This window comes from Sphaerodactylus townsendi, linkage group LG06 (assembly GCF_021028975.2).
Source record: "Sphaerodactylus townsendi isolate TG3544 linkage group LG06, MPM_Stown_v2.3, whole genome shotgun sequence".
In the NCBI taxonomy this organism is placed as follows: domain Eukaryota; kingdom Metazoa; phylum Chordata; class Lepidosauria; order Squamata; family Sphaerodactylidae; genus Sphaerodactylus; species Sphaerodactylus townsendi.
The window spans coordinates 102,657,377-102,684,628 of NC_059430.1; the positions used below are offsets into that span (position 1 = coordinate 102,657,377).

At 49.3% G+C, this 27,252-nt stretch overlaps 1 protein-coding gene across 1 annotated transcript in view; it reads left to right on the forward strand.

Moving 5' to 3' along the window:
- The window catches only part of SH3D21 (SH3 domain containing 21), a 32,308-nt gene that overhangs the window by 2,955 nt on the left and 2,101 nt on the right, over nt 1-27,252 (forward strand). The window contains exons 3-16 of the mRNA XM_048501622.1: nt 2,129-2,189; nt 3,179-3,297; nt 12,264-12,354; nt 12,751-12,845; nt 13,405-13,501; nt 14,035-14,141; nt 14,924-15,022; nt 15,592-15,628; nt 16,885-16,957; nt 19,080-19,148; nt 19,726-19,728; nt 20,114-20,178; nt 20,353-20,468; nt 25,436-25,587. Coding sequence (XP_048357579.1) covers nt 2,129-2,189; nt 3,179-3,297; nt 12,264-12,354; nt 12,751-12,845; nt 13,405-13,501; nt 14,035-14,141; nt 14,924-15,022; nt 15,592-15,628; nt 16,885-16,957; nt 19,080-19,148; nt 19,726-19,728; nt 20,114-20,178; nt 20,353-20,468; nt 25,436-25,587 — 1,184 coding nt within the window. The remainder of the gene's footprint in view (nt 1-2,128; nt 2,190-3,178; nt 3,298-12,263; nt 12,355-12,750; nt 12,846-13,404; nt 13,502-14,034; nt 14,142-14,923; nt 15,023-15,591; nt 15,629-16,884; nt 16,958-19,079; nt 19,149-19,725; nt 19,729-20,113; nt 20,179-20,352; nt 20,469-25,435; nt 25,588-27,252) is intronic.

Genomic DNA, 27,252 nt, shown 5'->3' on the forward strand with positions numbered 1-27,252 from the left:
TTGTTTTGGAAGGGGGATTCTATGGCATTAGACCCCACTGAGCTCCCTTCTGTACCCCAAAGCCTGCCCTCCAGAGTCTCCACCCTCACTCCAAATATTAAGGAGTTTCCCAACCTAGAGCTGGCAACCCCATGGGTGGACTCAGATTTGTGTTCTGCCCAGTTTTCCCCACATTGAAATCCATCTGCCGAATCTCAACTTTGTTTTTTCTTAATTAATTTATAAATATTTCTGCCCATTGTTGCCAAAAAGACAAACAGTTCCAAAAGTCAAGCTAGTTTTGAACTGACCTGACCTGGTTTTTCTCAAGGAACTCGTGAACTGTGATTTTGTGAGGTTATTGTGAGTGCTTCTTAAAGCAGCCTTGTTGCCGCATTGAACTACAATTCCCAATGTCCTTTGGGGAGGAAGAAGAGACTATGTATTGCTCAGTCCTTGCTTTGCAGTTTTCAACTGCTTGCTGACCTCCCTCCAAGGGGGAGTGTCTCCTTGAGGCCACACCCCCACTCACCTATATATTTGGGATCATTGCACATGCTGCTTTTTTGCCGCCCTCGTCTGCTCTCTGGGATGGCCCCTTTGGTACGGAAACAGGGATTACTTCGCCAGGAAAAGGTGTGACTTTTATAGGAGAGGCTTGGATGCTTTCCTGCCCTTCAAAGGGCTGAGGGTGGTTTCAATGCAGGCTCAGCTCTTTCTGGCCCTTCGTATTTGGCGTAAGAGGTGGCTGCTGAGACTTGGGGACTTAATTTCCCCAGGGTGCAAAGCCTTGTGGGGAGGATGCCACCCTCTGCTTTGTTTCCTGGAAGGGATGGAAGCGTCAGGATTCCTGGGCCGTCACCTCCTCATTGGGGTCTCTCTAGGGAATTCAGCAGGCGATAGTGTCTCCCAGAGCTCTGAATGGCCTTGGAGGGACATGGCACATGCTGAGTTACAATGGAGCAGGTTGTGGGGCCTGGAAATTTCCTGAAACTACAAGTGGTGTCCCGGATTTAGAGATGAGTCCCTCTGGAGAAATTGTGTGCTTTGGGGGGTGGGGGTGGGTCAGTTCCTTGGCATTCTATCTAGTCCTTCCCAAGCTCCACTCTCCAAATCTCAAGGAATTTCCCATCCCAGAGGTGGCCACCCTAGCAAGGTGAGGCCGAGAGTTTGGATTCCTGGGTTCTTCTCCCAAAAGGGATCTGCTGGGCTGGACTATAGTTCTAGAGGTGAGACACCTGGTGTACTTGTAATGCAGACCAGGTGTACCAGGGTGTTTGAGCTGCTTTCTAGCCCGCCTTGATCTTTGTTGCTTGGCTTTAGCAAGCTAGTCTGGATGCAAGGAGAGAAGGCGGGATGAAAGGGTGATGGGCTGGACAAGGGAGATTGATGGGACAAGGGTAGATCTCTCCAAGACTTTCCTCTTGGTCTGTTGGGAAGTCCTGGGTCTGCTATCTTCCTTCCCCCACCACACGTGGCTCTATGCCATAGTGCCAGAGGCGTAGCTCCAAGGGGGCACTGGAGGTGGAGTGGGAGTTGCTTGCTTGAGCCATTTTGAGCGTGGCAGCCTGTGGGGTGTGTGGCGGGGGCATTCTGGGGCGTGGCAGGGGTGTGGTGGCTTTTCTCCACCTTGCAAGAAGAAGCAGCTTCGGCTGAAGCTCTTTCCTTCCCAGATTAAAAGATCAGGCACTCCTCGGCAGCCCTCTTTGGTGTCCAACCGACTCATTAGAGTTCTCCAGGCGGCTTATTCAAAGCCAGTGTTAAAGGAAAGCCCAGTCAAAAGTGAAATAAACCAAGCACAGCTGGTGGCAAGTTGGAGCAGCTGCTATGTTCATTGTGTGTGTTAAGCGCCATTGGGTTGCTTCTGACTTCTTGGGACCAACATGCCCTTCTGTTAACAGCCTTGCAAACAGGTTTTCTTGCAAACTGCCTTCCACCAAAAGCTCAAGAAGAGCAACCAGATTCTTACCTGGGGCTTAAAGATAATCAGCAGGACTGGCACTTGGCAAGAAGACTGTGTGCCATGGAAACAGTGCCCTCAGAAGGTGGGAGGCACCTAGATCTATGGGGCTGGGGCGGGGGAGAAGGTCTTTCCTCTTCAGACCTGCTTCTGCTCTTAGTCTCCTGTGCTGTTTTTTATTTGCCCTAGGAAATTCCAGCAAGTCTCCGAGCGGATGGCTCCCAGCGATGTCCCCGATCCATCCGTACTGGTAAGGGTGTATGAGTGGCTGCCTCCTGCCCTACAGGTTCAAAGGGGAACGTTTTGGGGACCAAATGTTCAAGATGTGACCATAAGGTATAGAAGATATTTGTTTTTAAATGATGGAAGCAAAGCAATTAGTTACAGGATGTTATGGAGTTTTGTGGAACTGCTGTGGATATCTGTGCAAAAAGAATGGTAGAAATGAAGGAGGTACCATTTCCATATGGTGATAGTTTAGGGCTGCAACCAGTGGTGGGATTCAAATAATTTAACATCCAGTTCCGGTGGTGGGATTCAAATAATTTAACAACTGGTTGTTTACAAGCACTATTTTAACAACTGGTTCTGCCGAAGTGGTGCGAACCGGCTGAATCCCACCACTGGCTGCAACCCTACTGAGCTGCCCATTCAAACCGATCTGATCTGGCTCTTCCTAAAGGAAGTGGGGTCCCTTGGGAGTGGGGTCTTTTCCTCAGAGATCCCAGGGCCTTGTCTCTCAGCTGCAGTGCCCGGGCTTCCATTCTGTGGAAGCGAGCTCAGAGGTTAGCTCCACAGAAGATGAGTATGCCACCATGCAAAGGAGCCCTTTCCAGACTCCACTGCAATGCCTTGCACTCAGCACTTCCAGGCACTTCTTTATCTTCTGAGAGCCGGAACACTACTGACTGCAACCTGTCTAACACATACGAACACAAGTAACTTCCTTATACTAAATAAGGCTCTTGCTCCATCACGGTCAGTGTTGCCCACTCAGATGGGCAGTGGCTCCCCAGGGTCTCGGGTATCACTCTCCAACTCGTCCTTTTAACTGGAGGTGCTGGGGATTGAACCTGGGACCCTTTGCATGCCAGTCAGATGCTCTACCCCTGAGCCATGGCCTCTTCCCAGACATACGTGTGGTGGATTTCGGCCTGGAAGTTGGTGGTGTGGGTATTCTTCCTGTTGGGGAGGGAATTGCTGCTGACGTGGCACCTTCTACGTTTGTTCCTTCTGTAGTCCATGCTGTGAAGAAGCAGCCGAAGCAGCGCTGGTGCCAAGTCACCTTCCCTTACTCCCCCGCCAAGGAAGATGAGCTGGCATTGTGCCCCGGAGAGCTGGTGCAGATCTTGGAGGAGGTGAGGCGGGGGTGGAGGGTGGGCAGCACGTTCAGATCCTCCCCCTGCCCCAGTTTAAATGGCTGAATTGTATGATGAGAGATGCACCCCATGGGAGGGAGGGCTTGGGTTGCTAGCCCCAGTCCAGAATCTTACCCTTCTTACCCTCCCCTTGTGAGTCTTTTTCATCAAGGGGTCCAGTATTGGCCTGGGAAGGCTGTCTGTCTGAAGGGTATTCGATTAAAAGAGATACTTATTAGCAGGGATGCGGAAGCAGCATCCATTGGGAAAGAATGGAGGCAGAGATACCTTGAGTTGCTTGTAGTCATGCCGCGAGGTCAGCGTAAGAACGAGATGAGACGCGGTGATTTCATCTGGTGGAGAGCGCCCTTCCTTAGCGGGAGCGCATAGTGTCCGTGTTCAGCGTGACTCTGCATGATACTGGTTCCTAGCACCTTTTATTTATGATTCTAAGCGTGTAGAGCAGGATACGGGAGCAGAGATTCCGGAGAGCCGGGAGAATGGAGAGACTAGGAGATCATCATGTGATACATGATCTCACACCTGGCTGCCTACGATGCGGAGAGAACATCAAGCGTCTAGGGCCTAATCCCTCACCTAGGAGGCAAGACCATTGTCCCAGCATCCAGGACACCCGGTGGTTTATGGAAACCAGGTAGTCTCTGACCTGCTTGACTCCTTCCAGAGGATGAGAGAGGTGAGGGAATGAGTCGACTCAGAGGAGGCCGATAGGAGGCCTTGGTGTACCAAGAAAGCTTCTACCACTACAGTGCTGCTCAGTCAACAGTGCATCCCTACATCTCCTCCCCTTTTACATTTGTAGAAGGGAGGCGGAAATGTTGGGGAGTGATTTAAAGGAGGCGGCTCTATCTCCTCCAAGTACGTTGCTTTCAGCCAAGCTACTTGGAGCTAGCAATACAACATTACTAGAACTTGGATTGCTGATGTAAGAAAGGGAAGGTTGAGGGAGTTTCATGCTATGTTACAGGCACATGTAGATATATATACATTAGATAGAGAACAAGATCCAAATAGGAGGGCAGCTGCCACAAGTCAAGCTTCAATGCATCCTGGCAACTTCCATGCACTCATATGAATCCTCAGCAATGACAAACAATCAATGCGGCACGATTAGAGGTGGTAAGACCCACTTCGCGAAGGGCACAGGCCAAGAGCAGCCCGATAGTCTTGGTGTTACAGGAAATAAGTCAGAGTTCCCACAAAGAAGTCACCGCTGAGGGAAACATCTCCCAGCCTTAGGCTAGAGCCACGTGCATCCTCCGGCAAAGGGGCGAAGGGGGGGGCAACCCACATGGGCAAATATGGAAGCTTCAGAGGTGCGGAGCCTAGAGGCTTGGGACGCATGGTAAGAGGCTGACAGCCAGAGAGTTCGCAGACATTTGGAATTACAACAACAACAAATAACATAACTTCTAAAAAATTAAAGCATACATGCTTACATGATCAAGCTGGAGTTACAGTACTCCAATGAATTCCTTTGGAATTCGGCTCCAAAGGGCATCAAGTATAGATGGAAACAATAAACATAGCTAACAACAATGCAAAGGCTAAGGATGAGGTAGAAGGGGACAGCCCATGGCTTATACATAATTATCCAATGCACTTGCTCTTGCTGTTTGGCCACTCAAAGCCAACTGGAAGCGATGATGGTAGTAGAGTCCATGGATTTCTCCAAGAAGGTGAGAGAGAGAGCTACAGATAGCTCTTGCTAGCATTGTACTAGGTTCAGTGACTCATCACGAGCAGGAGACTCTTGAGGAGTAGGCTGCATGTTCCTGATAACAATCAGGTAGCTAGAGCAGGCGGAGAGTTTGCAAAGGTTAACCTATCAGGAATGTTCCTGGCTGCAATCTAGAGCATCCAATAGTGACTTGAAGAGGAGAGAGGGAATGTGCAGCTATGGATGAGGAGCAGCGACACACAATCCAACCTCTGAGCCATAGCAGCTGGCCCAGGCAGAAGAACCCAAGAGAATATTGCGTAGTGGCAGCGAATAGGTGCTCCCAGATGTTGAGTCTAGTCAAAGCTCATCAGAATTTAGCCGCATTACCACCAGCAGGGAGGCAACAGAGCAGGCAGAGGATGAGTAGGCCGGCGAGTTGGCATTGATGATTTGCAAAGAGGGGCGAAGCTGCAGGATCGCCCGGCGTCGGGGTATGCCTTGCATGGCCGCAGCCTCTTGAGAACTTAACAGCTGGCAGTGCAGCCTTGACGTCCCCCCCCAGGTCATCGGGCCTCTTTGGATTTGCGTTAAGCGCTGGGCGTCGGTAAAGCGGCGTTTCCGTTGAGGAGCCGCTGTTGGGATCCTCCCAGAGGGATTCGTTCCCATCTCTGGGATGGGGTTGGTTTTCCTCACAGAAGCCATTCCATGGGCTGGCCTGTCATGGTGTAGTCCCGGGATCCCACAGGAGATCTTGTAGGAAGAAGGACTAGAAACACACCCTTACCCAGGTTATGAGGAGGGCAAAGGTCCTGCCGGAGCTTGGAGAGCCGATGGAGTCAAGATCAAGACTGCCTTTGTTGGATTTTAGTGTTTGATATAAGAAGACTATATAGAAGGAAACTTATCTTACGCAGCCTGCATTAGGGGGGGTTGCGCAATGCACTCTGCTGAGGCCGCCTACTCCTCTTTCTTCTAAGTTGTTTGACAGGGAGGGCAGAGGGTAGGCATCCGGCATGGAAGCTGGCACAGAGCTGCCATCAGGCGTGGCAAAGTGCGTCAAAGTCCGAGGAGCCTAGATGGGAGGAGGAGGGCTAGCCATGGACTCCTGAGAGGAATTGTAGGTGTGCATGCTTAATTTTACAACATGGGCAAAGAGGGCTTGGATGCGCTTTTGGGTGATGGATCACATCGGGAACAAAGCGTAATCAAGAGCCGATTAAGTGTAAATTTGCACACAAAGGGAGGTCTTTCTTTTGCAGGGGAAAATGTACTTACCGTGGACTCCCGGCGGTTAACGCAGAGTGGATTGCTGAGAACAGATGGTGCTGAATTTGTAATAGATTCATCTTGGGAGATGCTGCCCTTGAGACCCGCTCCTTAAAGAGGCGGCCTAAATAAGAACCGGAAATAAGTCCAAACCGGAGAGCAACATTGTTGGGGCGTAAGAAGCAGTTTATCACGTGGGATTTAGGTGCGGCAGCATCCCCAATTTAGGAGCCTTGTCCTGGCAGTGCTCTTTGCGTACCATGGATGGAGCTAGAATTGCTAATCCAGGGAGAGACCAGTCAATGAGTTCGGCTCCTCCCCGGCCTTTACTGATTGAAAAAATAGAAGGAAGGAAGGAGGAGGAGAGACAGCTCCTGGTGGAATTTAGGAGTAGATTCCAGGAGACAATTACAAAGTGCGACTTGAAAGAAAAGGTTTTGGAAATTTACCTTCCCCTGCAAGGAGACTTCTAAGTGGTTTAGATCTTGCTTCCTACCTTCACAGCATGGAGGCTGTATGGGATGTAGGTGTGGCTTTCGAGGAGAGCCCCGGGCATTCCATGATTCAGCCAGGTAGTTCCCAGGTATAGAACGTGATGCTCTGAAATAACTCTGGCTCCATATATAAACTTGTACTCATGCCAATGCTTAGTAATGTAAAATCCAAACCTTTCAGGGCACTAGCACACATAAATCAAAAAAGGAGAAAAACTTTAATTGGGGCATGGGGAGCATAGGCCTTAAGCAAACGTGGAAAATCCTCTCTGTAGGGGAGAACTTTAGGAGTCTCTGAGAAGGGGCAAGACCTTACAGAACATATATATAGGCATACGGAGCACATACAAAGTAGTGAGGAGGGATTACAGCTCTGGGCGGATCTCTTGCTCCTCTGAATCTTACAGGGCTACCATTCTCCCTTGGTGCTTAGAGCTCACGACCCTGCTTTCCCCTGAGGTACTGGCCGAGTTTGCTGCCACTGGGGAGCTTTGAGCTTAGAGGGCTCTTGCACACAGGGCTCCAGAGGCTATAAGAGGAGATCTGAGGTTTGAGAACCCATTACAGCTGGAGAGGGCCAAGGGAGCTTCTTCTTCATGAAGGACTTTGGGCTTAAGGCCATTGTGCTGGCATCTTCCCCTCTTCCATGCCCTCATTGTCCTGTAAGATTGGCTACTTAGGGCAATTCTTGAGGAGGGAGTTCAAAACGGCAGTCCCTCTTGCACTTAATGCAAGACGGACTGGGCATGGAGCGCCAGAATTGCGTTGGCTGCTCTTCCGCCAGCTATTTCTTTCCTGTGGCAATTCAGTGACTCTGTGGACTCTGCAGAGATTTTTGAAATCACAAGAGAGAGGCAGTACCACTTCGGGGCACTGAAGCGGAGGCAATGGTGACTTTGGAGTGATAGCAGAAGGGTTAGCAGAAAGCAGGGAAGTATAGACGTAGGGAGGGGAGGCAAGCAACGCAGAGGATTTAGATTAGCCGAACTTAGATCAGACTCGAAAAGGAAAAGCATTAGGGGCAGGATGCATCGAGTTTGAACTTCTGGCAGTTCCTGGCGGGATGCTTGTCCCGCACTCCTGGATGTGGATGGCTCCCTGGTGCTGCGGAAGTCGCATGACCCTGGGATGATGAACAATCCCTGTTCAGCTGCAGAAGCTTTTAGCAAGACCATTGCCAGAACCCAATGTAGTCTCCGTGGGGATGGGATCCGCACCACACTGAGCTTCAGGCTGGAGCAGCAGAGATTCTCATAGGGGAGCTCTCGGGGAAGGAGGTTTGAGAGTGCAGACCTTGGTTCCGGGCTGGGGAGATGCCCGGCGCAGGCCTCCCAAGCCAGGGCATTGGGAGCACCTGGTCTTTAGACCCTCTGGGGTCTTCACCTCTGGGGAGACCCCCCTCCGCTCGGGCTGTAGGCCCTCACCGGCAGAACGACCTACAATCCTTACGGAAGTGCGTCCTGGCTTGCTGCAATTGGAAACACTTTCGTCCTAGGGCTGTCTCTCATGGCAGCCGAGAGGAGCTGCTCTGGCTAGGAAGGCTGTCAGCTTTGATGGGCTTAAAGACCCGATATCCTGGCTTGAAGCCTTAAGCCATGTCGGCCAGTTCCGGGTTCCTACCTAGACCTGTGACTGACGTTGCTTTGGCGGCACTCAGCGGAGAGCATGCTCTTGTGGCAAGGCGCTTAAGGAGTTAAGCCGCCTGGCCTCCCTCGTTATCCAACTCCACCTGGTTTCTCTTGAGGGCCTCCTGGAGCCTGTTCACGCGAATCCGGCATAGGGCTCCTAGAGGCTTCTGCCGGACGCCAGAAAAGCTTTGGGCTGGCCGTCCAGTGTGCTGGGGACTTTCAAAAACACCTTGGCGCATTATCTCAGAGGCTTAATCATAAGCGGGTAGCCTCCAGCAGGACAATTTGTGCGCTAGGAGTTAAGTGAAAGCTTCAGAACGCGATTAAGGCTGGTGCGGGCGGTGTAGGTGCCGCCAGAGGCTGCTCTCTGCTTATGCACTGCTGTGCTGTAAGCGCCTTCCCAGATCAAGCATACCAGTGGGTTTTAAAAAGCATGCTAAAGGGTGGTTTGTCCAGGTCCTCCTGGAACCATTAGAGTGGTTTCCCTGGCGACCGCTTCCCAACACACATGCCTCTCACATAGGGGCTGAAGTGATTCCCTACGTCCCGCATTGCCTTGGCGTGGAGACCTCCAGTGAGAATGTCTTTGCTTGCTTAACCTAGGGGGGGCGGTACTTTCGACATTAACTTTCGGCCGAATGAGTGCCATCCTCCCCCCTCGCTATCTGCGTAATAGTGGGCGGGCACATGGCAAGGATACCGGGCATCAGCTCTCCGTCCAGGGTTTCCCTTCTTTTACCAGATCGTGGCTAATACGCTCTGTTAGGGTTTGAAACCCGCTGCCCATTACGCGGCTAAACCCGACGGATAGTCGCGGTAAAGCTTTGGTTTTTAGAAAGCCAGAGAGGCGGATGCGAGGGAGGAGGCGCTCGAAGCCGCTGGGAGAATTTGAAGGAGGCAGGGGAGCATTAAAGGCAGAAGCGTAGGACGAAGGCCCACCAATTGTAGAGTGATACAGAGAAAATTCCGAAGTGAAACTGAAGTTGAAAGATCGAAAGGAGTGGCGGCCTACAGCAAGGGAATATGGAGTGCCGGTAGGCCCAGGCTGATGGCTACATAACATTGTCTCCATTCGCCAGTAGACAGCTTACACCGGGCGCCAGCGCAGGCTCTGTGCGAAGAGTGCTACCGATGTTTTCCCAATCCTAAGATTCAATGTCCCTCTCCGGGTACTACCGCCGGACATTGAGGCTTCAATCTCGCCGACCAATTCTGCGCGAGCTCCCCTCTCTTTACGGGGACTGCAAAATGCCATGCTTCGCTAACGCTTTTAGCTTCGTTAACGCGGCTTGTCATAAGCCCTGCTTTCGCAAGCTCCCGCCATACTCTACCGGGTGTGTTCCGCTGGACGCAGAGAGTGTCCTAGGACTTCGAAGTCCCTGGATCGCCGATCCAGCTGACGGAAGCGATATCAAATGGGGTCCCTGGATGCGCTCGCATCCAGCGGACTTCGGTACCGTTGTGCCCTTTCCAGGCTTACGCTGGAGCAGGGAATTGGGAGGTTCGAGGATTCCCGGTTTCGCACCAGCTTGTAGTCGCGCTTAGCCAGCGAGGCCAGCGTGGAAGGTCAAGCGTAAGACGATAGACGCCGAGGCCGGTGATTTTATCTGGGTGGAGAGCGCCAGCACCGGTAGCTGGTGTCGATGCAGGTTCCGGCTTTAGAAACTCTGCCGCCGCGTGCTGGTTCCTGGCACCTTTTATTGCGATTCTAGCGGGCGCGGTAGAAGGGCGGAACGGGGAATTCCAGGGAGAGCGGGAGAGCCCGGGGAGACTAGAGAGATCATCATGTGATGCATGATCTCACCTGCAAGCTGCTACGCATGGAGAGGCATGCGTCAGCGTCTGGGCCTGAAATCCTCACCTGCTGGGGCAAGACTCATTGTCCTTTGTCCGGGACACCCGGTGGTTGTAGGGAGCCAGGTAGGTAGTTCTATGACCTGCTGACTCATCAGGGGGATGAGGGGTGGGGGAGCCGGAAGTCAACTGTAGAAGGCCGAGAGTCAGGTGTGCCAGCTGTGGCTAGCTCTGCTACGGTGCTGCTGGGTCAGCAGTGCATCCCTACATTGCTTTATATAAAAGTTTACTAATTTAAAAAGGAACATAAGAAAGAGCCTGCTGGATCAGACCAGAGTCTATCTAGTCCAGCACTCTGCTACTCGCAGTGGCCCACCAGGTGCCTTTGGGAGCTCACATGCAGGAGGTGAAAGCAATGGCCTGCTGCTGCTGCTGGTGTTCCCGAGCACCTGGTCTGCTAAGGCATTTGCAATCTCAGATCAAGGAGGATCAAGATTGGTAGCCATAGATCGACTTCTCCTCCATAAATCTGTCCAAGCCCTTTTTAAAGCTATCCAGGTTACATGGTTACATGGAATAAAACAAATAAATGCTGTACTGCTCTGTTACATATTTACAGTACTAACCATACACTTACATCTTGCTCTTCCTTCCTACTTCTCTCTGTCCATGCGGTCTTCTCCACTGAAATAAAGAAAACAAGTTAACTTCACACCTTCTGATGTACGTGCTCACTAACATGCAAGCAACAGCTATCTGACTGACCAACAGCTAATCAATAGGTCAGCTCAGTACAATATCACCTCAGTATCCTCTTTACAAAGAAGAAGAGTTGGGATTTATATTCCCCCTTTCTCTCCTGCAAGGAGACTCAAAGGGGCTTACAATCTTCTTTCTCTTCCTGTCCCCCAGCCCCCAACAAACACCTTGTGAGGTGGGTGGGGCTGAGAGAGCTCCAAAGAACTGTGACTAGCCCAAGGTCACCCAGCTGGCATGTGTTGGAGTGCACAGCTAATCTAGTTCCCCAGAGAAGCCTCCACAGCTCAAGTGGCAGAGCCAGGAATCAACCCTGTTCTCCAGATTAGAGTGCACCTGTTCTTAACCATGACACCATGCTGACTCAGTTAACCCTTTTATGACTGAGTCATAAAACACTTGCAAATACCAACACTGTCCCACAGTTTACCCTTTTTCCCCATGAAACATAAACAGGCGAGTAAGGCTCCTGCCAAAGTGGCCACAAGCCACCTCTGCATACTTCTGCACAGATGCCCCCATTCCTACCAACGAGCTTGGCTCTTTTGACTGAATATGTTGTCCCAAAAAATGGGAGTAATGAAATGTATCGGGTCACTTCAGGCATCTAATGGATGGGGGGCTTTCCTTTTTATTTATTTATTTATTTATTTATTAACCTTTAATAGGCATAGAGGGGGTAGAACCTTTAATAGGCATAGGGGGGCTTTCCTTTTTATTTATTTATTTATTTATTTATTAACCTTTAATAGGCATAGAGGCGGCAGAACCTTTAATAGGCATAGGGGGGGAACCTTTAATAGGCATAGGGGGGCTTTCCTATGGCTCTGTATCTAACCCCAAAGTGTTCTGGTGTTTTCCCTTCCAGTAGGGCCCCAGTGGGTTTAGGAGGACTCCATCTCCGTAATCAGCCTACTTGTCCAAAACTTGCCCAAACAATCTTGGGGACCGTTGCTATGTATGTAGGAAGAAGAAGAGTTTGGGTTTATATTCCCCCTTTCTCTCCTACAGGAGACTCAAAGGGGCTTACAATCTCCTTTCCCTTTCCCCCCTCACAACAAACACCCTATGAGGTGGGCGGGGCTGAGAGAGCTCTGAAAAGCTGTGACTAGCCCAAGGTCACCCAGCTGGCGTGTGTGGGAGTGCACAGGCTAATCTGAATTCCCCAGAGAAGCCTCCACAGCTCAGGCGGCAGAGCAGGGAATCAAACCCGGTTCCTCCAGATCAGAGTGCACCTGCTCTTAGCCATTACGCCACTGCTGCTCAGGAAAGTCTTGAGCCTTGTAAGGTTGCCCCAGAGCCAATTGGGGGACTCTGCAAGGACCATCTTTCTCTTCTTTGCAGATTGAGGATGGCTGGTGCCTAGGCAAGAAGAGCGGGCAGCTGGGAGCCTTCCCCTCCAACTTTGTGCAAGAGCTGGGCAGCCTTCCTCCAGGTGGGAAGTTAGATGAGGCTCCGGGGATCTCCCAGAATTACACCTGATTTCCAGACTACAGAGAACAGCTCTTCTGGAGAAAATGGTGGCTTTAGGAAGGGGTGGGGGTGGTGATTAGTGGTGAACTCTGTGGTATTATGCCTTGCCCAATCCCACCCTCTACAGACTCCACCACAAAATGTCCAGCAAATGCCCAGCCCAGATTTGGTGTTCCTATTGGAAGCGATGTCACGGTGGGAAGGCATGAATGATGGTGTCTTTGTTCCAGGTGGATCCCTTAAAGGAAGAGCTGAATTGAGAGGGGGGTATGTTGTATTGAAGCCGTGGAGGCAGGGCCTCTCTCCCTTCCCCTGTGTTCACTCTCTCTCTTCCCCCTTGCAATGTTGTTAACGGCAGGTCCAATTTTCCCAGACCCCAAATTGGGGGCAGCAAAACAACGGCCGAAGATGACAAACAAGACGTTTCTGCTGAATGCAGCTGAGGCTGAGAAGGTGAGTGAGTGAGTGGCTGCAGAAATGGGCTGCTGGGTGGTGAGAGAGAAAGGGAGGGAAGGGATTGAGACTCCCGGAGCCATTTGCAGTGCTGTAATTTGTGCAGATTTGCTGCCCCCTTCAGGGAAGGCCAGTTCCTGCATGCTGTACTACTGTCTCTGTGTTATATGCGGTCAGGTCGGTTTCGACTTAGGGAGACCCTATAAATTAGTGGTCATAACCTGCATGGCCCAGGCTAGCCTGACCTCATCTGATCTCAGAAACTTAACAGGGTTGGCCTTGGCTAATATTTGGATGGGAGACCTCAAAGCATAGGTGTCGAACTCGTGGCCCTCCAGATGTTATGGATTACAGTTGCCATCATCCCCTGTCAGCATAATGCATCTGGAGGGCCATGAGTTTGACACCTGTGCCTCAAAGGAATACCAGGATCATGCCAGGGAGAACCGTACAGGGTTCTCCACGACTGCTATCTCTTGCCGTCTTCACTGGACTGTCCAGATTAACATGGGCAACATTCTTGACTCTTTCCTTATTCGTTGGCTGGATCTTGCTGCAGCTGGAGATGGTGACAGAGAAGCTCGTACCTCCGATCAAAGGAGGCCCTAGGCCAGCGAGTAACAGCCCAGATCCACAAGAGGCCTTGCATAAAACCCAGTGAGTGAGGAAGACCAGAGTCTCATATATGTATTTATTTGGGGCTGGTTTTGTTCTGGGGACTTTTGGCTTCTGAGATTGGAAGAAGAAAACAAGGCAGTATCTCCTTTTCATCAGTTGCTCTACTAGGGCCTCTTTAGTAGGGAGCCAGTGTGGTGTAGTGGTTAAGAGCAGGTGGATTCTAATCTGGAGAACAGGGTTTGATTCCCCACTCCTCCACCTGAGTGAGTGGCAGAGGTTTACCTGGTGAACTAGATGTGTTTCTGCACTCCCACATTGCTGCTGGGTGGCCTTGGGCTAGTCACAGTTCTTTGAAACTCTCTAGCCTATGCCATCCAAGTCAGGGCAAAGTCACATTAGGGAATGCTGTGCCTGGAATTTCTGAGGAAGGGAGATAGCAATTTGCAACCAGTTGGGAAAGGGGTAGCTATTTGTAGGCTTGTATCTTGCGGGGGGGGGGGGGGGGTCTTGGAGTCTCAGGGTCCAGCATCTGGCCGGCGTGGAGGGTGATGTGCCCTCTGATTTCCTACAGCTGCAGGTGAATCACCGCAGTACTGCCGAGTCATGTTTGATTACGAGCCCCAGCATGAAGATGAGCTGCCACTCAAGAAGGGTGACTTGGTTCTTTTGCTGAGCAAGGTAAGAGTTGGGAGGGGGATTAGGAAGGGGTGGCAGGGGCCCTCATTAGGGTGGTTTGATGCTCCCATGAAGACCAAGAGCTACATTCCGGCTCAGCATTTCAAGAACATTTAAGAGGGGAGCTTCGGAACCCCCATTATTTAGTAGAGGTAGCGGTTGTCTTCTAAAAAGAGACTCAAGCTGGTTTGACATGGTCTTTGTAGACACTTTGCACTTGCCTTGGGGTGTCTTCCTCCTTGCTTGTTCAAGAGTTCAGCCAGAGCAGATGAGGGGACGACCCTCTCCCCATTCTCTAAACAGCTCCATCCCAGCACCTGCAGGAGGGAAGGGTCTTGTCATTAAACAGAGCGGGAAGGTGAAGAGCTGCTCATCCTACATGGGATCTCTTACGACTATTATTTCATGACAAACAAGCTCTGGGGGTTCAATTCTGGATCCTTCAGTGTCTGATCTAGTTAATCCCCAATACTTGAGGTTTATCTGGTCCCCAATTTCACACTTGCAGGGTGGGAAGAGAGATGGATGAAAGAGGCTGGGGTCCAGGGAAGAGTGTGTGCGTGCACATGTGCATTGGTTTGCACACCCCTGTGTTCTCAGAGGTTAATCTGGTTTCGAGGTTAGGGGTAAGAAAGCCCTTCAGCATTGAGTTCCGATCATCCCCCAGCGATGTTTCCTGGCTTAATCCTGTTCTGGGGAATGGCAAAGGAGATGGCAGGCGCTTTTCTGGAGGGCTCTTGGTTGCACCTTGGCTGGAGTTAATGATTTCCCTGTCTCTTTTGCAGGACACCTTGGATGAGGGTTGGTGGGAAGGGGAGATCCGTGGCAAGAGAGGCATCTTCCCTGATAACTTTGTCATGCCTTTGACCCAAGTGCCCCCAGGGGTGAGATGGCTGTTCTGTCTTTGGGGATCGGGGGGACAGATCAGAGCTCTGTGGGCTCTTGGTTGTATGGGTGGATGCTATGCCTATCATTGCAGAAGGCAGCTGTATGTTGTGGGTTCCCTCCCTCCACAGATTTGAGCTGGCTATGCTCCTCGCTGGCTTCTAAACTGCCCAGATGTAAAATCTGCACAGCCTATCCTGTGCTGGTTTTGGGGATGATTCCGCAGCCCCATTTGCTTTGGTCACCTGGCTCTTGAGAGTCAGCGTGGTATAGTGGTTAAGAGCAGGTGCACTCTAATCTGGAGAACCGGGTTTGATTCCCTGCTCTGTCACTTGAGTTGTGGAGACTTATCTGGTGAACCAGATTAGCTTGTGCAGTCCAACACATGCCAGCTGGGTGACCTTGGGCTAGTCACAGTTCTTTAGAGCTCTCTCAGCTCCACCCACCTCACAGGGTGTTTGGTGTGGGGTGGGGGAGGGAAAGGAGATTGTAAGCCCCTTTGAGTCTCCTTACAGGACAGAAAAGGGGGGATATAAATCCAAATGCTTCTCTTCTCATCTCTCTGCAGGTCAAATCCAAAGTGCCGATCAGGAGCAAAGACTCTGGTGAGTAGCAGCGCTGCCTGTTTCAGGCTACTGGCATTCGAATTCCCAACCCAAGTCTGTGGTCATACCTGGGGCTGCCAGCTTTAGTTTGATTTGGCTTTCTGCTGCAAGAGGGAAGCAAAGCGCCTCCTATCTTTTTTGTTGGAGCCCTGGAAAAGCCATCAATTCTTTGCCTCTGACTTTCCTGCCAGCTTCCCTCATACTGCCTCAGGACACATTTTGGGGTGTAAATATTATCCCTTTGGCCATTTGTAGTGTACATCTGTGTTCTGGATCCTTGTGTGTGGGTGCTTCCTTTTGCTCCTGTAAATGCTGGTCATTTTCCTCTTCAATTAAGAAGAAGAGTTTGGATTTATCCCCACCCCCCTTTTCTCTCCTGTAGGGAGACTCAAAGGGGCTTACAATCTCCATTCCCTTCCCCCCCCCACCCACAACAAACACCCTGTGAAGTGGGTGGGGTTGAGAGAGCTCTGAAGAACTGTGACTAGCCCAACGTCACCCAGCTGGCATGTGTTGGAGTGCACAAGCTAATCTGGTTCACCAGATAAACCTCCACAGCTCAAGTGGCAGAGCCCAGGATTCAAACCTGGTTCTCCAGATTAGAGTGCACCTGCTCTTGACTACTCTACGGTGGCTCTTTCCCTGGACGTTCTTTCAAGACTGATACCTATCATACATCGCTGAAACCCTGTTCAGTGTCCCTTTTCCCTTTGTCAGCTCCTGTGTGCTTCTTGTGTGTATACTAATTGCTTGAGATGTACTTCTTGCTTTTATTACTTAATTCTTTAATCAAACAAATTCTGATTATACAACCGCCTGCTCATGTGAGAGTTTTCACCCAGAACCATCCTGGTATATACGGGTTATTGATCCCAGTCACTCCCTCTCACCCTCTATTTCCAGCAAATTTCCCCAACTAAGCAGAGACTTCCTACTTGGGGTAACAATGGGAAGAGATACGGACAAAATATTTCCAGTGAAGCAGGGAAGGGTGTTTTTGTGTGTGATTCTGCCATGCCACTGAAAGCCAGTGGTTCAGAGTGTCAGACTAGGATCTTAAAGGTCCAGATTCAAATCTCCACTCATGCTACAGAAGCTTGTTGGGTGACTTTGGGTCAGTCACGCTCTCTCAGCCTAACCTACCTCACAGGGTTGTTGTGAGGATGACAAGGAGAGGAGAATGATCTAAGCTGTTTGCCTCTGAGGTGCCTCCCTCACACACTCTCAAATCTCCTTTGAAATGTGTTCTTTTAAAGCCATCAAGTCAGCAAAGAAGCTGTTCCAAGGCAATAAAGTGGACACAAGACACCTCGGAGACCACAAAGGTGAGTCTGGACTTCATGCAGGAGAGGAAAGTGCCTTTTGCCTTCTGGTGACTGCGGGAGGCCTTTGCCCAGCGACAGCCTCTGAACCTTTTCCCTGCTGTGCAGCGAGTAATTGTATCTGTGCAAAATGGAGCTGAGGCCCCGGCTGCAAGTTATGAACAGTTTGCAGGGTCTCTGCAAGACAGGTCAGACTTGTGGGCGAGGGCAGAAATACCCTCCTAGGGTGTAGGAGTCTCCACTCATCCTATGTCTGATCCATTCCACACCCTCTATAACAGTGATGGCGAACCTTTGGCACTCCAGATGTTATGGACTACAATTCCCATCAGCCTCTGTCAGCATGGCCAATTGTAGGGGCACAGCCTTGAACCCTAAGTGAGATGCACATTAATTGCCTGACTGAAGTGGAAGCTGTGTTGTGCCCCTTCCCACTCCCTGCTATTCCATTCTTTGGCCCAGAGATTTAACCCTCTCACTGTGCAAGCAGTGAGCCTTTTGAGGGGCTTCAGCTGGCCCCTTCCTAACTTGGGCTGAGGGGGGCTGAGGTCCCTTCCCTTGGAGCGCAGTGGTGGGTTGGCGACCAGGGTGCTCCTTAACTGGCACCTGGCCTGACATGTCTGCCTCTGCCTTCCGCCAGGCTCTGCTTCATCTGTGTCTGAGCTGGCACCCCAAATGCTGCCTGGGTTAATTTCACTTTAGTCTCCTTGGGAGCCCCGGTTCCTACTCCCAAGATGCCACAACATGCAAAGTGAGCATTTGTGTTTCCTCGAGTTCCCGTGAGAGGAAAATCCTTCTGCGCCCTGGCATGCCCATGTCCCAACCACTATATGCAGTGACATATGCCATGATCTGAGTCTCGCTTCCTGGACTGCAAAGGGAGCCTAAAAGTTTCTCAGGAGATTGAGTTTTCCTCACTCCCAGCCTGCTTTCACCAACTTTTTCTTTTCCTCATATCTGGCATGCCCTCCTGCACCAGTCCCAAGCATTCTTTTGCCCTCCTGAGAGACCCTGCCACCCTGCCTGCAGGCCCATTGAGCGTCAGTGTTTCCAGTAGCGGGCTAGGAGTGCCTCTGAGCATGTGCAGCTACCACTCAATTGACCATAACAAAGCAGAGATTAGAAAGGAAGATTGCTGGGCTAGAGAAAGATTTAAAAAACAGCCTCTGGTGTCCTGGAAGACCAGAGATGGCGTTTAAGCAGGTTTGGACGTATGGGTGGCATAGGGCAGGATTTACCTTGGGGGATAAAACTTCGTGTTAGGCTTTAGTCAGCTTCTCCCCACCTTGATTCTCCCTCAAGAGGATGTGCAAGTGGGTCAGCTGCTCCTTTCTAACCGAGGCTAGTATTGGGTTGTAATACGCATACTCCACTTGGCTCCTGATTGGCAATGACCTGTGGCATTCTGTACCACCTGGAGTATTCAGGGTGGCTTCAAGGGCAGGCCCCATGTAGAGTACATTACAGTAGTCTAGTGTTGAAGTAACTGGCATGAAGATAGAGTAAAACGTTTTTGGCTGCTGAATTGAATTGCTTCTTCAGCAATAATGCTAGGTCTGGAATATTCTCAAGACTTTAACCAAGTCTATAAAGCATTTGATACAGTAAGCCATGATTACTTATTTCAAATAATGGGAAAATTTGGGTTCGGGAATGGTTTAATAGAGGTAATAAAAGAAATGTATAGGAATAGTAGCTAAAACCAAAGATCCTACAAATGATGAATGGTCAGGAAGGAAGTAAAGATAGAAAAGAGGAGTTAAACAAGGATGCCCACTCTATCACCATCATTATTTGTAGCTCGCAAATGGAAATTCTTAGAAGATAGGATAAGAAATAATGGAAGAATTAATGGAGTTATAAAATTAATCAAGGAAAAGGCAAGGTTAAACTTTGCCTTTGCTTTGACGATATATTATTAATAACAATTAAACTCCAGTGGAAAAGTTGAATAATTGAAAATAATATTAAAAGATTTTTAGAAATACTCAGGGTTTTAGCGGCTGTAAGAAGATATAGACAAAACCCGAAATTCCTTTGGGAATACATATAGAAAAGAAAAACATTGTTTAGGAAAAGGAACTGGTGAAGAAGAGAATAAAATATCTTGGTATAACTTTAACAAACAGAAAGGAAAAGATGTTCAAATATAATTATGAAATGATGTGGCAGAAAATTGAGAAGCAACTAAAAGAATGGCAAGAGAAGAACCTATCAATCACAAGAAGAATACTGGCATTAAAAATATGTGTAATTCCCAAAAAATGTTTTACCTATTCCGCACTTTACCTATAGAGATTAAAAAGAAGCAGTTTGAAGTTTGGGATAACAAAATTAAATATTGGGTGTTTAATCAAAAAAGGCCAAGAGTAATGAACAAAATAGTATATACTCAGAATTCAGTTCTTTACATGGCCTTCTGTGAACAGTCGCTTTCCGGGGCTTGATACTGGGGCCCTGATGTCATCTTAATAACGTCTGCTAAACTTGCTGGGGGAAGTTGATGTCGTGTGTTCATAATGTGTTCATAATGACCTGGGATATTTCAGGGCTGAAAGCATGTTTCCAGACTGTAGAACCACAGGCAGTAGTAAAAGGGATTCAGGAGGAGGCTGTGGCTCAGGGGTTGAGCATCTGCTTGTCATGCACAATGTCCAAAGTTCAGTCCCCAGCTTCTGCAGTTAAAGGATCTTGCAGTAGTTGGTGTGAAAGACCTTGACCTGAGAATTGCTGCTTCTCTGAATAGAGAATACTGGCTTTGATGGTCTAATGCAGGGAGTAGGAACCTCGCGTGTTTCTCCAGATGTTCAGGAACTACAATTCCCATCAGCCCCTACCAGCATGGCCAATTGGCCATGCTGGTAGGGGCTGATGGGAATTGTAGTTCCTGAACATCTGGAGAGCCGCAGGTTCCCTACCCCTGGTCTAATGGTTTGATTCCAGGGGAAATGCTCCTTCCATTCTTTGTGTTGGGTTCTGATGGCCGGCACTCTGGATTATACAGAGAGAATCGTGGGCTGCAACAGCCACTGGTAGAATTGGATCTGGGGAAAATCAGTGTGTGTGTATGTGTGTGTGTTTTGGGGGGAGGGCTCACAATTTTATCAGTGGCTATGGAGATGGCTGAATGAATCCCTCCATTCCTTCCTTATGATTCTTACAGATCTTCAGGCATTGCTGTTTCCTCCACGTCAACCCCTGTGAGGAAAAGCGAACCTAGTGGGACAGGTAAGTGTTTACTCCCTTTCCCCTGCTCCCACCCAGCCCAAGTCAAAGGAGCATCTAGCTTTGGTCAGGAAGGGCATCTCTTGACACGACTTTCTGGTGTGCCAAAAGGGGGACTGAAAGAAGGCTGGCCAGGGGCTCCTTTACCAATGGCGCTGTGGCTGCATCTCTTCCCAGAAACATCTCCTTTTGATGCCGTCTTTGTTCCCAATGGCAAACTGAGCCACCCAACAACTGACCGCCCCAGAAGGCCTGGGAAGAGGCCTCCCAGCCAGCTGCCAGCAGATTCAGTGGTAGGTACCCCTCTCTTTTGCACCACTAAACAGCGCAAATAGTTTCACTGGGCTGGAGGTATAAGCCAGAGCATTTGTGCTTCCTGCAAAGGATGCTGGGATGCAATATTGACTGGATGTGCTGAAGTGGATGGTGTGAATTCCCTTTGGGAGGAGAAAGGGTTAATCCAGCCCTCTGGAGGAAGCAAAGATCTCTGACCTGGCGTTGGGGGAGAACTACTAAGCATGGGTAGTGGTGGGGCTTAAACAACTTTTTCTTCTGCTGTGGGGCTGCTAAAAGAAGGAGGGGCCACTGGTCAGAGTTAGAAGCCAAATGGTACAGGAGGGCAGAACTCTGTCCCTGTAGTGTGTGATTTGACCCTAAAAAGATCCCTACCACCACTACCAGCTTCTCTGATTTTGAAAATGCATCTCCTAGAGCCAACGTGGTGTAGTGGTTAAGAGCAGGTGCACTCTAATCTGGGGAACCAGGTTTGATTCCCCACTGCCGCCACTTGAGCTGTGGACCAGATTATCTTGAGCTGTGAACCAGATTAGCTTGTGCATTCCACACATGCCAGCTGGGTGACCTTGGGCTAGTCACAGTTCTCTGGAGCTCTCTCAGCCCCACCCACCTCACAAGGTGTTGGTTGCGGGAGGGTGGGGGAGAAGGGAAAGGAGATTGTAAGCCCCTTTGAATCTCCTTACAGGAGAGAAAGGGGGGATATAAATCCAAACTCTTCTTCTTAATGCCTGGAATGGAAAAACAGGCCCCTAGGTTGCACCTGTTTCATTTTCTAGTCTTGTGTTATAGGGTGCAGTGCCATGCCTAGGTGTGGCATGACCTGAAAACGGGTCTGTGTAATAGGGCAGGGATGCTCTGTGTTGCTGCAGTGAATACAGATTGGTAGCTGAGCTTCCACACAGGAGTTTTCTGTGCACTTTCCTGCCATTAGCCCCTTGTGGCTGCCAATTTTCTCATTGGGCTTAAAGAAAAATATTGTATTTATTTACAAAATTTGCACCCTGCCTTTCTGCCCTCATCAGAGCCAACAAGGTGGTGAACAAATTTAACATATATGTAATACAATCACATCTGAAAAAACATTAAAGACCACCAAAAAACCCCATGTCATTCAAACCAGAGCTAAAAGATTATGATTGTAACACACATCTCTATAGTTTATCTGTTATTTATTTATTATATTTATATACCGCCCTCCCCAAAGGCTCAGGGCGATAAGCTGTTGTAAGCTGCTTTGAACCACAAGGAAAACAGGAAAAAAAATGCGGTGTGGAAATGTTTTAATAGATAAAGTTAATAAATAAACATATAAAAACATAAACAACTAAAACATAAGGCAGGAAGGAGGGAACACAGAAGGCAACAAAAAAGGCTTTGCTCGCTGGTAGAAGATGGTAACAGAAGGGAATAGACAAGAAAGCACCTGCATAGAGTTCCAGAATAAAGCAGTACAATTACATCACTCGATCTAGACACTAAAAGAGCATGTGGAGAACAGGGAAAAATCAGGGAAGAAGAAGATGAGAGCAGGATGTCAGGAGCTCTCAGTTCAAAATACAAGCTTCAAAGGAGGATCTGTAAACCTGCAGAGGTAGCAATTCCCACCCACCTTTCTCCAGGTCATCCACTGTGCCTTATGGCCATGATTCATTCAACTATTTTCAAAAAGGCTGCTTGCACGCAGAGGTTTGGCCCTGGTTGTGCCTAAACCGGAGCAATGCTCTTTAGAATATCTGCATAATATCGAATTGTCTACTTTTAGTCTTCCCCCCCTGCTTCACTGTAATCATTCCCAAACCAGGAAAGGATCTCAATCCAAACATTTTTGCATGCTCTATGGATGAGAAAGGGTACGTTTTCATGGGGCCTGCCCACATCAGCACTATTTTGCTTCTGCCAGCCCCTCCTCCCCCCCCCCCGGGGGGCTACTGTCACTCCTCCCCATATCACAACAGAGATTGTTTGGGCTGTTAAAAAGGCTAATCAGCATTTCAGCTCTTCTTACGTGGCAGTTTTCTTGCAATTTAGGTGCTGAGCTACAGTGGCTTCCTCTTGATGCTGGCTTCTATTTTTAAACATATCTGTCCAGAGCTTCCTCCTTATTTCCTGTGCTTCTTCAAACTTCCTTTGATCTGATTTGGGAAAGCACAGACGATCAGGAAAAAAACTGTGGAAAGGCTACAAATAATGATATGCAAACTGCAGGAAAACATCCGGGACTGACCCATCATTATAACTTTATGGAGAGAGGGAAGTTACTCATTTTTTTTAAGCATGAGGGGCTCTCCAGTGGCACATGGTGGGGGGCAGGGGAGGTGGGACAGGCAAGTGCGGGGGGGGGGGTCCCTGATGGATGCTCCAGTACTGATGAAAAACCTCTGTGTTCCCAGCGGCAACAGAAGGAATATAGCCAAAGAATTCAGACGACACTGTTGGTGACCTGTTGTTATTCTGTGTATTCTCTTATTCCTTGTATTCTGTGGTGTGCAGTTCTCTCTTTTTAGCCATTCCACCCAACTCCCGTTTGTGCTGTGCAAACAGCTTACTGAGAGTTCTGCAGTGATTGTCTTTTTAAAAGTTCATTCCATCCTTCTGGGTCTGGCGTAGTTCACGATTTCCGGCTCTCCAGCAGGCTGTCTGGTTCTCTTTGTTCATGAATGCCAACCTGCTCTTGTTTCCTTTTCCAAGCACTCTGTGCACTGTGTACCTTGCCAGAGCTTTTACATTTTTAAATGATTGTTCTTTTGTATTTGTACTATTATAGATAAAATCATAACCTTTGGATTGCTGCAAACTCAGTAATGACCCCTCCCTTTCCCAAAGTGGGGGTGGGGGCGGGAAGTTAAGAAGTCATAATGAACCACTGATTCATGAGTGTGGGGACAGCCCCAGACAGTTCTGAAGTAGTGTTTTTTGCTGAAATTAGTGGAATGCTGTGTGAAATGCCATTCAGAACCCCATATTCACTTCTTGGGGCAAACAGCTAAACAGAAACCATGCAGTGCTGCAAAATGATTTCTCCTTTATCAAGTTCACAATTCTTTGCATTCCTGGAGAGTGCGGGAAACCATGGCCTTTTAAAACTGGCGTAAAACCATCTGGAGGCAGTTAGTGTGGTGTAGTGGTTAAGGTGTCAGACTAGGACCTGGGAAAACCAGGTTCGAATTTCCACTCATGCCTTGGAACCTTGCTGGGTGACTTTTGGGCCAGTTGCACAGTCTCAGCCTTGACCCTTGACCCTGGCTAGTATTTGGATGGCAGGCCTCCAAGGAATACCAGGATTGTGACCTGGAGGCAGGCAATGGTAAACCACCTCCCATTTTCTCTCACCTTGAAAATCCTATGGGGTCGTTATGAGTCACATGTGACTTGATAGCAAAAAATAAAAATTAATCTCTAACAAAGCGAATATGTGGTTTAATCCCTTACCTGTCCCAGGTTTAGTCCTTAGCATCTGCACTTTACACAAATCTCTGTATTGAGCCTGGAATAGATTCACAGAATAGAATCACAAAATCATGGAGTTGGAAGGGGCCATACGGGCCACCTAGTCCAGCTTCCTGCTCTATGCAGAATCTGCTAGACTTGAGCATCCCCGACAAGTCTTCACTTAGCTGCAGCTTGAAGACTGCCAGAGAGCAGGAGCTTATCACCGCCCCAGGCAGCTGATTACTGTACATTTTTTTTAATGTCTAAATGGCATCTTTCCGCCCATAATTTTTATACTCATTATTTCTAGTCCTATCTTCTGTTGCCAACAGGATCAGTTCTCTGCCCTCCTCTAAACAACCTTTCAAATACAATCAGGTACCTCCTCAACCTTCTCTTTTCCATACTAAATGTTCCTCAGCAGCAGTGGCGTAGGAGCAGCAGTGGCATAGGAGGTTAAGAGTTTGTGTATCTAATCTGGAGGAACCGGGTTTGATTCCCAGCTCTGCTGTCTGAGCTGTGGAGGCTTATCTGGGGAATTCAGATTAGCCTGTACGCTCCCACACACGCCAGCTGGGTGACCTTGGGCTAGTCACAGCTTCTCGGAGCTCTCCCAGCCCCACCCACCCCACAGGGTGTTTGTTGTGAGGGTGGGAACGGCAAGGAGATTGTATGCCCCTTTGAGTCTCCTGTAAGAGAGAAAGGGGGGATATAAATCCAAACTCTTCTTCTTCTCCTCAACCTTTTCTCAGAGGGCTTAGTAATTGCAATAACTTGCAGGTGACATAGAAGCTGGTAAAAGAATCTCCTTTTCCCTGTGATTTGAATGCTGGATCTCCTGTTTGGTGGTACATCCAGAGAATGTAGGAAAGGCCGTAGGCACAGAAAGTTTTTAAAAGGGATTAACAGTTTCATGGAGGAGGGGCCCATCAGTGGCCTTTTCTGCACAGCACAAATAAACTGTCTTGAGGACATTAAAAGAAGCATTTGGGGGAGAATTGCTTTCCCTGGCAGTGCCTTTTTTGGTCCGCGGTATGCAGACAAAATAGCCAAACAGGAGTTTTTAAAACGTCTGTGAGATGTTTTATTTGTGCTGTGCGCTGGGTCATGGTATATTGATGTAGTGCTCTTTCTTAAAAATAAAATGGTAGTTGCTGAAAATATGGAATGGCTTTTACCTGGTGCGTCTGAAGAGTTTGTAACTTGAATTTATCTGTACCTTCAGGATACCTGCCTATCTGCCAACTTTTCATCCTCCTGAATAAATGGGTCTAAGGCCACAAAAACATTAGTGTTGAAGGAGCCACAAGACTGTTTACATGAGACATCAGATGAACACCCTTCCTTCTGGAATGAGTCACAATGTTTGGCTGCCACTACCACAACATTGGTGTGGGGAATGGGGTCTTTGGTCACTTTGCCTTGGTTGGTGCCTGGAAATTATGCCTGGAGATTAGAGACCTCTCTCTGCTGAGGAGTTTAAGCTTCTCTCTGCACTGTTTCTTATTCTGCCCTGCTGTCCTTGTTTTTGCAGGTGCAGGAGCCACCTTTATCCATCCGAGAAGAGTCTCTGGCCCCAGCCAGTGAAATGCCTCAAATGGAGGACCATCAGACATCCCTGGAGGATGTCAAGATGGAGCTCAGCTCGCTGAAGACCCTCATGGAGCTGCTGCGTTCTCAGCATCGGTGAGGTGGGCTGTAGGTGGGCAGCTTTTATCAAGCAAGGAGGACCAAATGCTTTCAAGAAGCTCTGGGAAAGCCTCTCTTTCCCCTTGTCTGCTCTGGCAGTCATGTTACAATGTACGTGTTGGCTCCCTAAAAATAAGCAGCCAGTGAGCCCACACGTAGGTTTCTGGGCAGGTATCAAGGAAGTCTTGTTGGGAAGTCAAGGAGCTGGTTTTCAACTGGCTGTAGTACTGGAGGCACCAGTGCCCATCAGCCCATCTGTGTATCTCCCATTCTCCTGGGCATGGGGATGGCTGATTGCCTTTTCCAAACTGAAAGCAGTTGAAAATCTTTTTCAAGTAGACTCTTCCTAGTTTTGCTTCTGCTAAACACTTTTTAACATGTGCAGGCCCCAGGGCCCAGCTGGCAGTCTGGGGCTCACTGTGTTGCTAGCGTGAACCAGTCATGTGACAGGAAGAGCTCTCCCCCCCCTCAATCCTCTCCAGCTGCCTTGCCCCCTTGGAAGGTGTGCGGAGAGAGGCAGGAGGAGAATATGTGCACATCTTCAGCAAATGCTTTAAAAAGCCCCAAACCAGTGGTTTAATTGGGGATTGCCATCAAAAGGGGGAGGGGCTCCATGATCCCTCTGAGGGTCCTGACACGTGGGCTGAAAGTCACCACTGAAGGAAGCCTATGAAGTGATCAACCTTCAGGTACCACCTGGAGATCTCCCCCTGTTAAAATTGACCTCCAAGGGACCCAGATCCATTCCCTTGGAAATAATGGCTGCTTTGGAGGGCGGACTTTATGCCATTATATCCCTGTTGAGGTTCCTCACCTCCCTAAACACTGCCCTCCTCAGGCTCCGTCCTCCAAGTATTTCCCTACCCACAACTGGCCACCCTTTCTATGAACACGTTGCCCTGCTTGGAATCAGCCGGCTGCCAGTGATGATCCAGAACTGCTCCTTTTAAAGCCCCACAGTTCTGCCTGGCCTCTGAAGTACAGCCTTGTATGCGGAAGGGCTATAACCCAGAGGTTATGGTGGGGTGGGGTGTTGCTCCGCCCCCCCGGAAAAGACAAACAAGTGGCCTCCAGAATGTAGCCTTTTTCAGAGGCCATTTCTTCCTTAAAAATAAGAAAGGTGGGAAAGGCGACCGATGCCGCCTTCCAGCCTTAAGCTTTTCAGATTTTGCAGGTTTCTCCTGGCCAGAATTAGGAACTTAAATGCTGCAAATGCAAAAGAGCAAGGCCTTTGCTTGCAGTCTTTGAACTCTGGGATCTGGCCCCGGAAAGAACAGCTTTCTTGGGAGCTCTTCTGACCTGCCTTGGGGTCTAACACCACTTCATGGAGTTGCCAACCTCCAGTTAGGGTCTGGAGCTCTCTTGGAATTCCGTCTGATCTTCAGATGACGGAATAGTTCCTCTGGACAAAATGGCTGCTTTAGAGGGAGGGGTTATACTCCACTGAGCTCATGCCCCTCCCCAGGCCCTGTCCTGAAGACTCCAGGAACTTCCCAAGCTGGAGTTGGCAATTCTAGGTCACTGGTCGGGAGATGTTTCAAAACATATTTTTCAGGCATGTGGTGGGCAGAGTTCACGGGGAAAGGGGCTTAAGCTTCTGCCCATGCCACTTTCTCAATCTGGGATTGGTCCAGAGCAGGGGTCTTCAAACTATGGCCCTCC